Source organism: Otolemur garnettii, unplaced genomic scaffold (genome assembly GCF_000181295.1).
Source record: "Otolemur garnettii isolate 467f Iridium unplaced genomic scaffold, OtoGar3 scaffold00134, whole genome shotgun sequence".
Taxonomy (NCBI): domain Eukaryota; kingdom Metazoa; phylum Chordata; class Mammalia; order Primates; family Galagidae; genus Otolemur; species Otolemur garnettii.
The window spans coordinates 2,150,129-2,164,294 of record NW_003852529.1 but is presented as its reverse complement, the minus strand read 5'-3'; the positions used below and the strand labels follow the sequence as shown (position 1 = coordinate 2,164,294).

General features: G+C 51.6%; 1 protein-coding gene across 1 annotated transcript in view; it reads left to right on the top strand.

Moving 5' to 3' along the window:
* Positions 1–14,166, top strand: part of LRP5L (LDL receptor related protein 5 like) — a 53,056-nt gene that overhangs the window by 34,513 nt on the left and 4,377 nt on the right. Inside the window, 3 exon segments of the mRNA XM_023518325.1 lie at positions 9,126–9,342; positions 11,408–11,436; positions 11,438–11,697. Of these exon segments, the coding sequence (XP_023374093.1) occupies positions 9,126–9,342; positions 11,408–11,436; positions 11,438–11,518 (327 nt within the window). The 3' untranslated portion in view covers positions 11,519–11,697.

Sequence of the window (14,166 nt, the reverse complement as noted above, 5' to 3'; positions counted from 1 at the left end):
AGCTCACAGCAAACTCCTGGGCTCAAGCGATCCCCTTGCCTCAGCCTCCCAAGTAGCTGGGACTATAGGCACCTGCCACAATGTCTAAGTAGTTTTTCTATTTTTAGAAGAGACAGGGGTCTCACTCTTGCTCAACTCGAACTCCTGAGCTCAAGTGATCCACCTGCCTCGCCCCCCAGAGTGCTAGGATTACAGGCGTGAGCCACCGCGCCTGGCCAGCTCTGGGTCTTCTGATTCTTTGCGTCTCTGTCTGCTGCTAGTCATCTGTGAGACTCACCAGGAGCGTAAAGGTGCTGTGGCCAGTGAACTGCTCGTGCTACGTGGGTGTGTTAGATGGGTGAAGAAACTAGTTCCTGAATTGTTAATTTATTTCCTTGATTATAAACTGTCTTTATGGGAAGCCCTGGGAGCCCATCCATAAGTACGGAACACTATTATTCAGGTCCTCCGTAAGCTGGGGACAGCCTGTACTAAAATTATTTGTTGTGATGCTCTTAGACAAAAAGGCCGTGAGAGGGTCTGAGCCCAAGTCGGTGGCCCTGCGTGGTGTACTGTGGGTGCATCGGATGTGGGGGCCAGGGAGAGCTGACGCAGGACCCTCTGTGCTAACTTTGCCACTACTCCTAAGCCTTACACCATTTCAAAACACAGAGTTAAAGCAAAAACTAAATGGCACATCCACCATCCAGTTTAAGACATAACACATTGTTGACGTAGTTAAATCCAGAGCGGTCACCATCCTGAACTTGATTTCTCTTCAAATGGTTCACATCAGTATTTTTTTCCTTACATGGATGTCCCCTTACACAATGTGTGGTCTCCTTCTGCCTATTTTGTTTGTTTGTTTGTGTTTTTTTTTGTTGTCGTTTTTTCAAGACAAAATCTCACTCTGTCACCATGGGTGGAGTGCTGTGGCATCGTAGCTCACAGCAACCTCAAACTCTTGAGCTCAAGTGATCCTCCTGCCTCAGCCTCCCACTTGGCTGGGACTATGGGCACCTGCCACAATGCCCAGCTAATTTTTCAATTTTTAGTAGCAATGGGGTCTTATTGTTGCTCAGGCTGGTCTTGAACTCCTGAGCTCAAGCAATCCACCCTCCTTGGCCTTGCAGAGTGCTGGGATTACAGGTGTGAGCACCGCGCCCGGCCTCATTCTGCCTATTTTTATGTGTATCCGTGGCATCACCCTGTGTGTGTTCTTTGGCAGCTGGCTTTGTGCTCACCTCTGGTGCTTTTCACACCAGTGATATGTTAGTTACATTTGTCCCCAGTGCAGGAAGTCCCTGATTTTGGCACCTCTCCCCAGGGTGGACTCCACCTTCTTTCCCTCCTGAATGATTTCTTTGTGGCTGCATCGCTTCTTGTTGGCGTCACCATCAGGGTCACTGCTGTTCTTCTTATAGGTCCAGGCAGGTTGTGGAGTGTGTGTCTGTGTCACAGGATTTCAGCCCCTGCTTCTGCGGAGCCGCGGCACCCTCCGAGGCAGGAGCTCAGCGCTGGGGAGGCTGGATGGACACACCTCACGTACTAGCGCAGCAATGGTTTTCTTCACTGTGGTGAAGAATAAAATAAACCATTTTATTTTTAAGAATAAAATCGACCATTTGAAAGTGAACCCTTGAGTGTTGTTCAGTACATTCACAGTGTCGCACAGCCATCACTGCTAGAGCACTTTCGTCACCCATGACACCCTCTACCCTTTACAGTCGCCCCGTCTTCCGCACCCCCAAGCCTCTGGCAGCCAAGCTTCTGTTTTCTGTCTCTGTGGACTTGCCTGTTTCTGGACATTTCATGTGACTGGAATCATATAATATGAGGACTCTGGTGCTGGGCTTCTTTCTATAGGGTGATGTTTTTGGGGTCCGTGTGGTGCCACGTTTCAGCGTGTCCTTTCTTAGGGCTGGACGATGTCCATTGTCTGCGTGGTGCCACGTTTCAGCATGTCCTTTCTTCTTAGGGCTGGACAATGTCCATTGTGCGGGTGGAGCATGGTTTTGGGGTCCGTTGGTGCCACGTTTCAGCGTGTCCTTTCTTAGGGCTGGACGATGTCCATTGTGCGGGTGGAGCGTGGTTTTGGGGTCCGTGTGGTGCCATGTTTCAGCGTGTCCTTTCTTCTTAGGGCTGGACAATGTCCATTGTGCGGGTGGAGCATGGTTTTGGGGTCCGTTGGTGCCACGTTTCAGCATGTCTTTTCTTCTTAGGGCTGGACAATGTCCATTGTGCGGGTGGAGCATGGTTTTGGGGTCCGTTGGTGCCACGTTTCAGCATGTCCTTTCTTAGGGCTGGACGATGTCCATTGTGCGGGTGGAGCATGGTTTTGGGGTCCGTTGGTGCCACGTTTCAGCATGTCCTTTCTTCTTAGGGCTGGACGATGTCCATTGTGCGGGTGGAGCACGTTTGTTTTTCCCTTTATCAGCTGATGGACAGTGGTTTCCTCCTTCTGTCTGTGATGAACTGCTGCTGTGAGCATCTGTACGCAAGTTTGTTTGGACACCTGTTTAAGTATTTTGGGTGTACACTGAGAGGGAACTGCTGGGTCATGGGTGATTGTAGGTCTGACTTACCGTGGAGCCCTTAGACTGCTTGCTACATAGCTGCCCTGTTTCCCGTTCCCTGAGGCACCGTACGCGGGTTCTGATTTCTCTACTTGTTCTTTTCCATTTAAAAAAAATTGGTCGTAGCTGCCCTAGAGGGTGTGCAGTGGTGCCCCGTGTGGCCTTGATACCCGAGACACTGGGCATCTTGTCACAGGCTTGTCCCACAGCTGCGTTTTGAGATACGTAACCTGGGCCCCATTTGCAGAATGAGAAACTGAGGTTTAGGGGACAGTAACTTGTGCAGGGTCACTCGGTGTGGGCAGGAGGTCTCCAGGTGGTCTGACTTGGGAGCCTGCTAAGCTCTGCTGGCCCTTTTCTGAGGCTCTTGCAGTGTCCTGGGGTTCTGGGGAAGGCCCCCGATTGCATCTGCGCTACTGGTGGGTTGGCCTGTATCTGGTGGTCCAGACTGGAGAGGTAGAGTGGGAGGGGCGTTGTAAGGGTGAGAGGAAAGAATTCCAAAGTCTCCATAATGTCCTTGGGCAGTTAGAAGAATCAGAGGCTTGGTGAAGTCAGGCAACGCCAGAGACCTGCAGCGCAGAAAGGGGGTACGCTGCAGTCACCGCGGCCTGTGCACGCCAGCCCAGTGTTGGATTCTCCCTGTGGAATCGGTCCATTCGTTGTCAGAGCCCTGTAGACACTAAAGGTTCCTTTCTTTCCCCACTGGGGACCTGGTGACACACACTTTGGGGACATGGGGCAGGCTTAGCCGTGCCTGCTGCCTGCTCGTATGTCGAGCGCAGACAGCCTGCTGCCCCAAGACAATGCTGAGACACATGCGGAGACGTTTCTTCCGTGTTCCCAGAACACGGTGCGTCTTTTCCCACTGACAGTGGGAACTGGTCCTGGCCATGTGGGCAGGCACCTGTCATGGTGTCCTCTTGGAGTCTAGCCCAGGGACAAACCCTGGTGACATTCTTTTAGTGGTAAACGTGCCAGGGCCTGGACTCCCCTCTCCTGTGAGGGGCTCGGGGCTTGCTGCTGGCCATTTGTGAACACCCACAAAGGGCTGGCACCCTTAACACAGGCTCCTCGGATGTGGCCCTCAGCTGCCTGTCCCTTGGGATTAGTGGCTTCTGAAGGCTTCCAGGGGGTCAGCTGAGGTGCAAGAAGCCACATTTACCTTCCTGAGGGTGCAGTGGACTCCAGGTGGGAGGATGGTCAGGGAACAGGACATGCCTCACACAGTGGGTACACTTCCATCCAGAGCCTTGGATGAGTTTTGCCACTCACCTGTGAGAGGAGAGAGGATTCTGGTCTGCACGGCTGTACGCGGCCTGGCTCTGGATGTGGAGCATTGGCATGGGGAGGAAGGCGTATGGGGGGCGGGGAGCTTGCCCTTTGCAGAGGAATTCGGGCTCCTGGTGCTTCACCCCTGCCCCTGGAAGGACTTTACAGGGTAGCTGTGGCTGATCCTTTGATGAATTGGGAGAACAGCAAAGGTTTGGAAATGCTGAGCTGACAAGATGGGGCTTCATCTGGGCGTCAGCAGCACCTGGGTTGGGTGTACAGCGTGAGTTGGTGGGTAGGCCCGTGTGGCCTCTCCGAGGGGGCCTCCTACTGGCCTTGTCTGTGACTGCTGCTCTTGAAATTAGAGTAGGTCCATCCCTGGCTGCCCGGTGGTCACACCAGCCCACAACCAGCTGGTGCCATCGCCAGTGACAGTGGGGAGTGGCACGTGGCTCCAGGTGTGGGTGTGGGCTGAGGCCGCTCCCTCACTGGGTTCCTCTGGGCAGCAGCCCTGTGCTCCCTTCTCCACCTACTGAGCTGCCCAGGTCAGTCCTGACACAGCATCTGTCCATGGAGATAGCCTGAGTAGGTGTGACCTGGGGTCCCGTGGATGCAGCCCCATCTCTCTCCCTGTTCTTCTAACCTCCTGGGCTAGGAATCCCAGGTGATGCTGACTTCACCCCTGAGATGCCTCCTTAACCCTTTTTCTGAGTTCTAGAGCCCTTGGATTGGAGGTTTAGCACCCTAGGATGCCCTTAGCCACCCCCAGCCCATCCTGTGACCCTCCAGCGCATGCCCCAAATGGAGCCTGCATGTTCCTACCCACCTGGACACTCAAGCCCATCCACAAGCTCCCCTCTCTTCCCTGCCACAGCTCTTAATGCTGTTTGTGAGTGTGACTGGCATTGCTGTCTCCCAGAGCGGTCTCCCTCGGGATGCTCAGGCCGTGCTCGCCCCTCCCCTGACCGTGCTTGTCAGCTTGCTCCTGAGCCCCAGCCTCACATGCCCGGCTGTCTCTATCCCCTCTCCCCAGACGCCGGGCCCCCCCCCCCAGCCACTCCATGGTCTTATGTGTGGGGATGACCTACCGCCTCCACCCACTCAGCTGCCCAGGCAGGGTCTTCCTTTCCAAAATGGTGGCGCCTGGTTCCTGCCTGGAGGCTGGAAGCTGTAGCCACCGACACCCATCCAGGGCTGGTGCCTAGCCACAGAATTATTGTCATTGTCATCGTTACCACTTGTCTGTGAGCAGATCTTGTCTCCCAAAGCAGACGAGACCTCTCTGCGGTCCAGCTTGGGGATCACTGTGGTGACCCCAGATGGGCTGAGGACACATCAGGTCTAGGTCACCTGTGACCTCCTGTGCATCCCCCCCCCCCCCGGCTCTCTAGGTGGCTCTCACTTCCCCCTGGGTAGGTGTTTCTCCCGTGCCCTGACACTTACTAAATAGACAGAAGTGATGTTGACAAACTCAGAAAACACTCACTGCAGGACTGCTGTGCTGTCCCTGCCTGTGGCACCAGGGGACAAGATCGACCACCAGAGCCAGAAGCTGTGTGCGTGTTTGAGATCTATTACATGGAGTAATACAACCGTCTCGTCTACTTTGGGGTTTTGTGTGTGACAGCTTGGGGCAGTTATTCCTTAATTAAACAGCAGAGCTGTTTTCCTGTTATATGTGTGCCCTCAGAGGGCTGGTCTTGTGCTCATGTCTTTTTGTATAACCAAATCAGTGGGAACGTGGGATTCATTATAAGGGCATCACAGGCCAGTCGACTTTCTGGGGGCCACCATTTTGGGGCCCTCCTACAGACCTCACAGCAGTGCTGCTGCCTCTTGGAGCATGGCAGAGGATGGGCTTTCTTGGGGCCATCTTGTCCTTCCCTTCCAGCTGGCAGTTGGTGGGCTGTAGGTACCCTGATGGGCTGGTCGGGGAGGCAGGTGTCTGTTCCAACTGCCTTGGGAAGAGAACTGAAGCTGGCAGCTCTGAGAGTAGCCCTGGACCCCGAGTCGCCATCCAGGCTCTGGGCCTAGTTTCCCTTCCTTTAAAGCAGGTGCACAGAGATTCCTAGAGCAGGGTTTGAAAACTATAGTCGGGGCCCAGACTGCCACTTGTTTTTGTACCATTCTCAAACCTAAGAGAGGTTTATTTATTTTTACATTTTAAAAATTATTTGAAAAACATTAAAAGAAGACTATTTCATGACCCATGAAAATTTATAGTGTGTTTACATTTTAGTGTCCACGAAAACTTTATTTTGTTTTTTTAATCAGCGGAGTGTTGTTGAAACACAGCAGCACCTGACTGCGTGTGTCTCCTTGGGGTTTTGTGTGCTGCTTTTGCACCCCGAGACCGCTATGGTCTGAAAGCTGAACACATTTTGTACCCTTTATAGAAAAATGTGCTGATCTCTGTCCTAGAAAATCTATCTCCTGAGTTATCTCCCGGCTCCCCCATCTATGGGCGTCCCAAATTTGATCCTGTTGTTTCTGAACATAGAGGGGAATGTTCTCTGCGTCTCCTCTCCTGACATTCTGAAGGCGGCTGAGCAAGGCTCATGGTGGGGGAGTTCTGGGGAGCTGGGGCTCCAGGAGAAGGGAGGCCTGCTGTAGTCTTGGGAGAGGCCTGATACCTTGGAGTTGTTTTCTCAGCTGTGTTGCTTCTGGTCAAGGTGTGCTGAAAGTCGTCACCAGAAGACCACTTTAGCATTCCTTCTTTTTCCTAGTGTTAGGGCCGCTGAGCTCCGCTTGTTTTAGGCCTGCTGTGTTTGCAAGGTGGTGAGTCCGTGTGGTGCTCTACGGCTTCTAGGCAGGTTTGAACTCGGCCTGGGCCTGTTAAACAACAATGACAACTACAACAACAACAAAGTAACCTGGGTGGGCTGCGGGGGACTCGGAGAGTAGCTTCTGAGTGGCCGAAGAGATCTCCAAGGGAGGGTGCTGCTGGTCCAGAGCCACCATCCTGCCCTTGCTATGGGCACAGCCTGAGAGGAGCAGCTCACTGCTTCCCCCACTTTTTTAGGGGGCAACCAAGGAGTAGGGAGCAAAGGTGGAGAGAAAAGTGGCTCCGGCCAGCGCCCATCACTGCAGTTCACCTGGAGCCTCTGGGCTCCTTTTCATTGTTTGAGGATGAGGCTGGGAGTCAGGGACAGTTCAGTTTAACATGGCTGGAAATTGAGTTATTAAAATTAAGAAAGGCCGAGGGTAGTGTTTATACCTGTCATCCCAGCACTCTGGGAGGCCAAGGTGGGTGGAAGCCTTGAGCTCAGGAATTCAAAACCAGCCTGCACAAGAGCAAGACCCTGTCTCTAAAAATAGCTGGGCATGGCTTGGCACCCATAGCTCAGTGGTTAAGGAGCCGACCACATACACTGGGGCTGGCAGGTTCGAACCTGGCCTAGGCCTGATAAACAGCAATGACAACTACAACAACAAAAAAATAGCCACGTTTTGGGAGGCTGAGGCAAGAGAATCGCTTAAGCCCAGGAGTTTGAGGTTGCTCTGAGCTGTGATGCCATGGCATTCTACCAAGGGCGACATAGCGAGACTCTGTTTCAAAAAAAAAAAAAAAAATTAAGAAAGTAAGTAACTAGGACAAGAAGAGAAAAATCAAAGAGATAATATTGCCCTTTGGTAGGTTGGATCTTTGAGTCCTTTCTTTTTCTAGGTAAAGGATTGTCTTCCTTGTCACATTCATGAACTGTGCTGATGGCCCTCCCAGCCTTGGTGACTGTGGGTGGAGGAGGGGGCGAAGGGCCCTGCTGGTGTGAGCCCCACTTCCTGCCTTCCCCCATTGCACCTCCTTGCCAGGCACCCAGGGCCGGGTCCCTGTAGTGTGGCACTGTGCTGCTGGGATGGACCAGGCCTCTCAGGTGTTCTCTGAATACCCACCTGGTTGTGGAGCACGTGTTTACTGCCTTTGTGTGCCTTCCTGTTGTGGGGGCAAAACTCCATCAAGAGTCTTAAACCACGTGGGACTGAGGGGCCTGTCACCTGCTGTTCACTGCCCCCCGGAGCTGCCAGGACTGGTACCACCTGAGCCCCAACCTCGCTGGGCTAAGCCCGCTGTTTGCGCCGAGCTGGCCTCTCAGAACCCAGTGTGGGGAGCTGCTTTAATGCCCATGCCTGGGCCTTCTGAATCCACTGTAGTTGCTGCAGGCTGGGCCCAGCCCCTGCTCTTTGTTTTGTTAAGTTCCCTGGGTGACTTTAGCTCCTTGGCTAGTAGTCCCAGGAGGAAAGACTAGGTCCGAGAGGGTACAGAGCACTGAGGCAGAGCTGGCTGGGGCCCAGGGCCATGTGCCCCTCCCTGTTTACCCAGCAGTTTTGTCCTGAGCTGTCCAACCACGGAGGACCAAAGTCTCCCTCTCTGTGCACGTTCAGTCTGTCTCATGTTTATGGTGCCTATGAAAAACAGAGGATCTGTGGCTTTTCTGATGAGCAGGGAATGAATCTGGCTGCAGGGGGCCTGCTGAAGCTTGCCTGTAATTGCCTTGTGTGCCTTTCATCCTCTCCTGAGAGCCCGAGAGCTTGAGAGCTGAACGTGGTGTCTTTACTCAGTCTTCCTTTTGACATAAGCTGCTACGGGATCATGGATCACTGGACCCCGTCTTACCCCAAGTGTCTGTAGTCTCAGCTTGTTAAGGCGTTTATGTTTGACGGTATTTTCTGCCCTGTAGCTTTTGCAGTAGTTGCTCTTAATTAACACCAACTCTTCTAGGAAGAGATTTGACTTTTACATCTTGGAGTAACCAGGGTAAAAGCGTCTAGACCCGTGGGCTTAGTTGTAGAACAAGAAGTTCATCTGGTCTGATTGAGTGAGAAATTAGTTCCCAGAGAGTGGAAGGGACTTGGCCAGGCCCTGCAGTTGCTTGGCCTTTGGTAACTCTGTGTGGTGGTGTGAACTGGGGACCCCTAAGTCACGGGCAGGCATGGCTGGTAGACCCAGGCCTCCTGCCTGTGGAGCACACCCTGGTCTGAGACCCATTCATTGGTCTTCCAGGCAGCTCAGTGGTAAGGGAGAAGATACCTGTTTGCCTGGCATGCTTATATTGGGCCACCTGTCCCCGTACAACACTCACATTCGGGCAGGGGAGGCTGTGGGTAAGGGATTCTGAGCTGGCCTGTCATTGCCCTGTCAAATGGAGGCATGCATCATAATGAAAATGTCATTTATCCAGCACCCCCATGAGCCCCGACATGGTGTGGACAAAGCAGATGCTCCTGGGAGCTCAGGCCTGAGGTGGGGAAGGGTGGCGCAGGTTGGGGTGGCCCTATGTGACCCATGTCACTCCCGTCCTGCAGGTGATCAATGTGGACGGGACAAAGAGACGGACTCTGCTGGAGGACAAGCTCCCGCACATTTTCGGCTTCACACTGCTGGGGGACTTCATCTACTGGACGGACTGGCAGCGTCGCAGCATCGAGCGAGTGCACAAGGTGAAGGCCAGCCGCGACGTCATCATTGACCAGCTGCCCGACCTGATGGGGCTCAAGGCGGTGAACGTGGCCAAGGTCATTGGTGAGTCAGGGAGGCCCAGGCCCTTGCTCAATCACGCTGACTGGCACAAGGGAGAAGTAACAGGTCCAAGTTTGGTATCGAGCTGGGGTACCCCACTCTGGGGAAGGGCAGGTGGGGCAGACAGGAGCAGGGCTGGCATATGGGATATTGACCAAGTGGTAGGTATGGACCAGGAATGGCAGTACTTATTGTTACCATTGTGACTGACATTTGCTGAGCACCTACTATGCGCCAGGCCCTGGCTGAGAGTCTTAGTGTCCAGAGCAGCACCATGTGCTACCGCAGCTGTGGCCCCATTTCCACTGGGACAGGGGATGTGGCATCCTGCACCTCAGGCCTGCTGAGCTCAGAGCTCGCCCCTGGGCCTACCTTGACCTCATTGCTGGGCTGGGCTATGATCGTTGTCCACTGTGGCCAGGCTTGACCCTCAGAAACACACACGCACCTTTGCCTGAAAGCCAGGACCTGCAAAATGCTCACCAAGGAGATCATTGTTGGACAATCATTATAGTCTCTTTCTGAAAAGGACCCCAGGTGCAAATCAGCAAGTTACACTGGAGAGAGCAGCATCTGGGTGGGGCCTCGGGTGCCATAGTGCCGGGGCCCTGGGCCTCGTACCATAGAGATGCATGGCAGGTCTCTGCTGGAGCCTCATACCATAGAGATGCGTAGCAGGTCTCTGCTGGACACATGAGGGAGTGGACAGAGGTCCCAGTGTTCACCAAGTCACCTGTAATATAGTGGGTGAGATGCCTGAGTCAGCTCTGCTACAAATCTGATGACGGTGGCTGTCATGTTAGAGAGGACCATGGTTTCAGAATACAAGGGAGCTAATTGAGCTTGGAATTGGGGGAGTGGGAGGGGACAGGGCTTGGCCAGCAGAAGTGGAGGCTGAGTGAGGTAAGGGCTGGAACAAGATAGGGCAGGTAGCCCGGAGCAGCAGGTGCTCCCTGGCCAGGGGCTGTATCAAGGCCTGTGCTCCTGATGCAGAGAGGACAGGAGGGTGAGTCTGTAGGTTTAGTTTCATCAGTCACCTTTAGAAACACATTTGTGAGGTCAGGAATGGCAGCTCACACCTGTTAATCCTGGTGTTCTGGGAGACTGAAGTAAGAGAATCACTTGAGCCCAGGAGCTTAAGGTTGCAGTGAGGTGTGATGATGCCACTGCACTCTAGCCAGGGAAATAGAGTGGGACCCCATCTCAAAACAAACTAAAAACCCCACAAAACACATTGATTCTCCACTGTGGAGGGTGAGACTCAACTGTGAGGGATTGTTCAAAAAGCAAACCCCAGAGATAACAGAAAAGGCTGCACCTTAGGGCTGGGATTGAAAGTTGAGGAACTCCCCTCCTCAAGGTCTCATGATTTACTAAGGCAGGGAGGGAGAAGGATTTCTTCTATAGCTTAAATATTTAACACTAAATTAAAGCCACTTTTAATAGTGCTTTGGTAGATGAGTAAGATTAACAAACTGGCCAAAAATAAACAAGCATGCTTCCTACTGTCTGCTTTCATAAAAAAGAGACAACCATTAACCGTCCTGTGTGAATCTGAGTTTTCAAGTTTGCCAAGAATGTTGATGACTTGGAGGGAACCCCGGGGTGGGACTCCAGGAGCCTGTCTGGTCAGCAGGCCAAGGAAGGGTGACCTGCCAGGCACTGCCTCAAGGTGCCCTGTGTCTAAGGCCAGCCTGCCTGGCGGTGCCCTTGCTGAGCTGCTCTGTGACTTCCTGTGTTGCCGTCAACAGCATCTCTGGGCTTCAGTTTCCTTGACTAAACAGTAGAGATGAGAATAAGTACTACTTGCTAGATTGATGGAGTAAGTGAAGACAGGTGACCCCAGGGGCCAGTGCCTGGCTCCCAGTTAGTTCCAGGCAGTGCCTGCTCCTGCTGTTACTGTTAACTGCCACTCGACCAGGGGGGGAACTCTGGTTGGTATCATCCCACCACCCACATCCTCTCCCATTAGACGTGTGGTGAGAGTCGAGCCATGCCTGCCTGCGGCTGGGTCCCACCCGTTCTTGGCTGGGCTCTGGACATTTACAGCCTGTGAATTTATTTCTAGGAACCAACCCATGTGCAGACAGGAATGGAGGGTGCAGCCACCTGTGCTTCTTCACACCCCGTGCAACCAGGTGTGGTTGCCCCATCGGCCTGGAGCTGCTCAGTGACATGAAGACCTGCATTGTGCCTGAGGCCTTCCTTGTCTTCACCAGCAGAGCCGCCATCCACAGGATCTCCCTGGAGACCAACAACAACGACGTGGCCATCCCGCTGACCGGCGTTAAGGAGGCCTCTGCACTGGACTTTGACGTGTCCAACAACCACATCTACTGGACAGACGTCAGCCTGAAGGTACTATGGACTAGATCGAATATGCATGCAGGTTTTTTGTGGTTTTTGGTTTGTTTGAGACACAGTCTCACTCTGTTGCCTTAGCTAGAGTGCAGTGCTGTCATAACTCACAGCAACCTCAAACTCTTGGGCTCAAGCAATCCTCCTGCCTCAGCCTCTCAAGTAGCTGGGACTATAGGTGCCCACTACCACGCCCAGCAAATTTTTCTATTTTTAGTAGAGACAGGGTCTCGTTCTTTCTCAGGCTGGTCTCGACTTCCTGAGCTCAGGTGATCCACCTGCCTCAGCCTCCCAGAGTGCTAGGATTGCGGGCGTGAGCTACTGTGCCCAGCCCACATGCAGCTTTTGCCTGTAATGTTACCACCTCAAAGGCTTAAAATTTTTTTAAAGAACTATAATATTCATTGTAACTTGAAGCAAGCTAATAAAATATGAATGAAAGTATTTTTAATTAGTAAATATGAATGACTGTAATGAGCAGATTACACTAGACACGGTGGGCTTTTATAGAGTGCTGTGTAAACTTGAAACATTTGTTATAAATTGCCCTTGACTTCAGACTCACTCCACCTGCTCCTGCTCCGTTGCCAGCGCCCAATTTGCATAGCAAACTCTTCCTTCAAAATGCATACCTCGGCTCGGCGCCTATGGCTCAACGGGCTGGGGCGCCAGCCACGTACACCTAGGGTGGCGGGTTCGAGTCCCCAGCCCGGACCCGCCGGACAACAATGACGGCTGCAACCAAGAGATGGCCGGGCGTTGTGGCGGGCGCCTGTGGTCCCAGCTACTTGGGAGGCGGAGGCGGGAGACTCGCTTGAGCCCAGGAATTGGAGGTTGCTGTGAGCTGTAGTGCCACGGCACTCTACCCAGGGGGACAGCTTGAGGCTCTGTCTCGAAAAAAAAAAAATGCATACCTCCTGGACAAATATAAGAAAAGACTTTTTTGCCATCTAAAGCAGGTTGGGGGCTCAGCGCCCATAGCACAGAGGTTATGGCTCCAGCCACATACACTGAGGCTGGCGGGTTTGAACATGGCCCAGGCTTGCTAAACAACAAAAAATAGCCAGGTGTTATGGCAGGTGCCTGTAGTCCCAGCTACTTAGGAGGCTGAAGCAAGAGAATCGCTGAAGCCCAGGAGTTTGAGGTTGCTGTGAGCTATGACATCACAGCACTTTGCAAAGGGAGACATAGTGAGACTCTGTCTCAATAAATAAATAAATAAAAATAAAGCAGCTTTGGCACACTGGCCCCTAGGCTGGCCTCTTGGTTTTGTAAATAAAGTTTTATTGGCACATGGCAGTTCCCATCTGTTTGTGGATTGTTTGCAGTGGCTTCTGTGCTGCCTTGCTGAGGAGTTGTGGCAGAGCCACGGGGCCTGTGAAGCCTAAAATATTTACTGTCTGCCCCTTCACAGAGCAGGTTTGCTGATTTCTATTCTAAAATACTGGCCAGCTAAGATACTAAAATCATCTATTTTTTATTCTACTACTTATATTACATATCTTTGAAAGATTTTTTTTCTGATTTTAAAAAATCACAAGAGTTCCTTTTCAAGAAAGGAAATATACAGAAAAGAATAAAGGAAAAATTAAAAATCACCCATAACTTCCCCAGTCAGAGTCAACTATGTCTGACACTTCGGAGTGTTTCCTTCAAGTCTTTTCTCTAAGATAATATTTCTCATATTCACAGCCTTATGCTACATAGAATTTTGTATTGAGATTTCACTTAATGTTGTAACAGGTATTTTTTAAAGCTATTGTAAACTCTTTAATATAATTTTTTAAGCATGTAAAATATTGTACTGCACAGATATTCTAAACAACATCTTAGTAACAAACATCTTTGGGGCCCTGCATGGTGGCACACACCTGTAATCCCAGCTACTTGGGAGGCTGAAGTGGCAAGATTGCTAAGGCCAAGAATTTGAGATCAGCCTGGGCAACATAGTGAGACCCTGTCTCTACACAAATTTTTAAAAAATTACCTGGGTACAATAGTGCATACCTGTAGTCCCAAAGACTTGGGAGGCTGAGGCATGAGGATTGCTTAACCAGGAGTTTGAGGCTGCAGTGAGATATGATTGTGCCACTGCACCAGGGCAAAAGAGCAAGACCCTGCCTCTTAAAAAACAAAAAAAAACTCTGTGTATAATGTTTTATAATGTAAGGCTTTATAATGTAAAGCCTTTTTGTTGTATTTTGAACAGTTCTCTGTCTTTTGTATTTTTATTAGTTTCTTGGAATAAAGTTTCAGGAGGAAGATTCCTGGGTGAAGGACATAGGTGTTTTTAAGATTCATATGTACATACATAATATCAATATGCAAGTTGCCTTTTCTTAAAAGGTTGCATTTTGCTACATTTCAAATGTTCATTTTAAAACTCTTGAAAGTTGGCTCGGCACCTGTGGCTCAAGTGGCTAAGGCGCTAGCCACATATACCTAAGTTGGAGGGTTCGAATCCAGCCC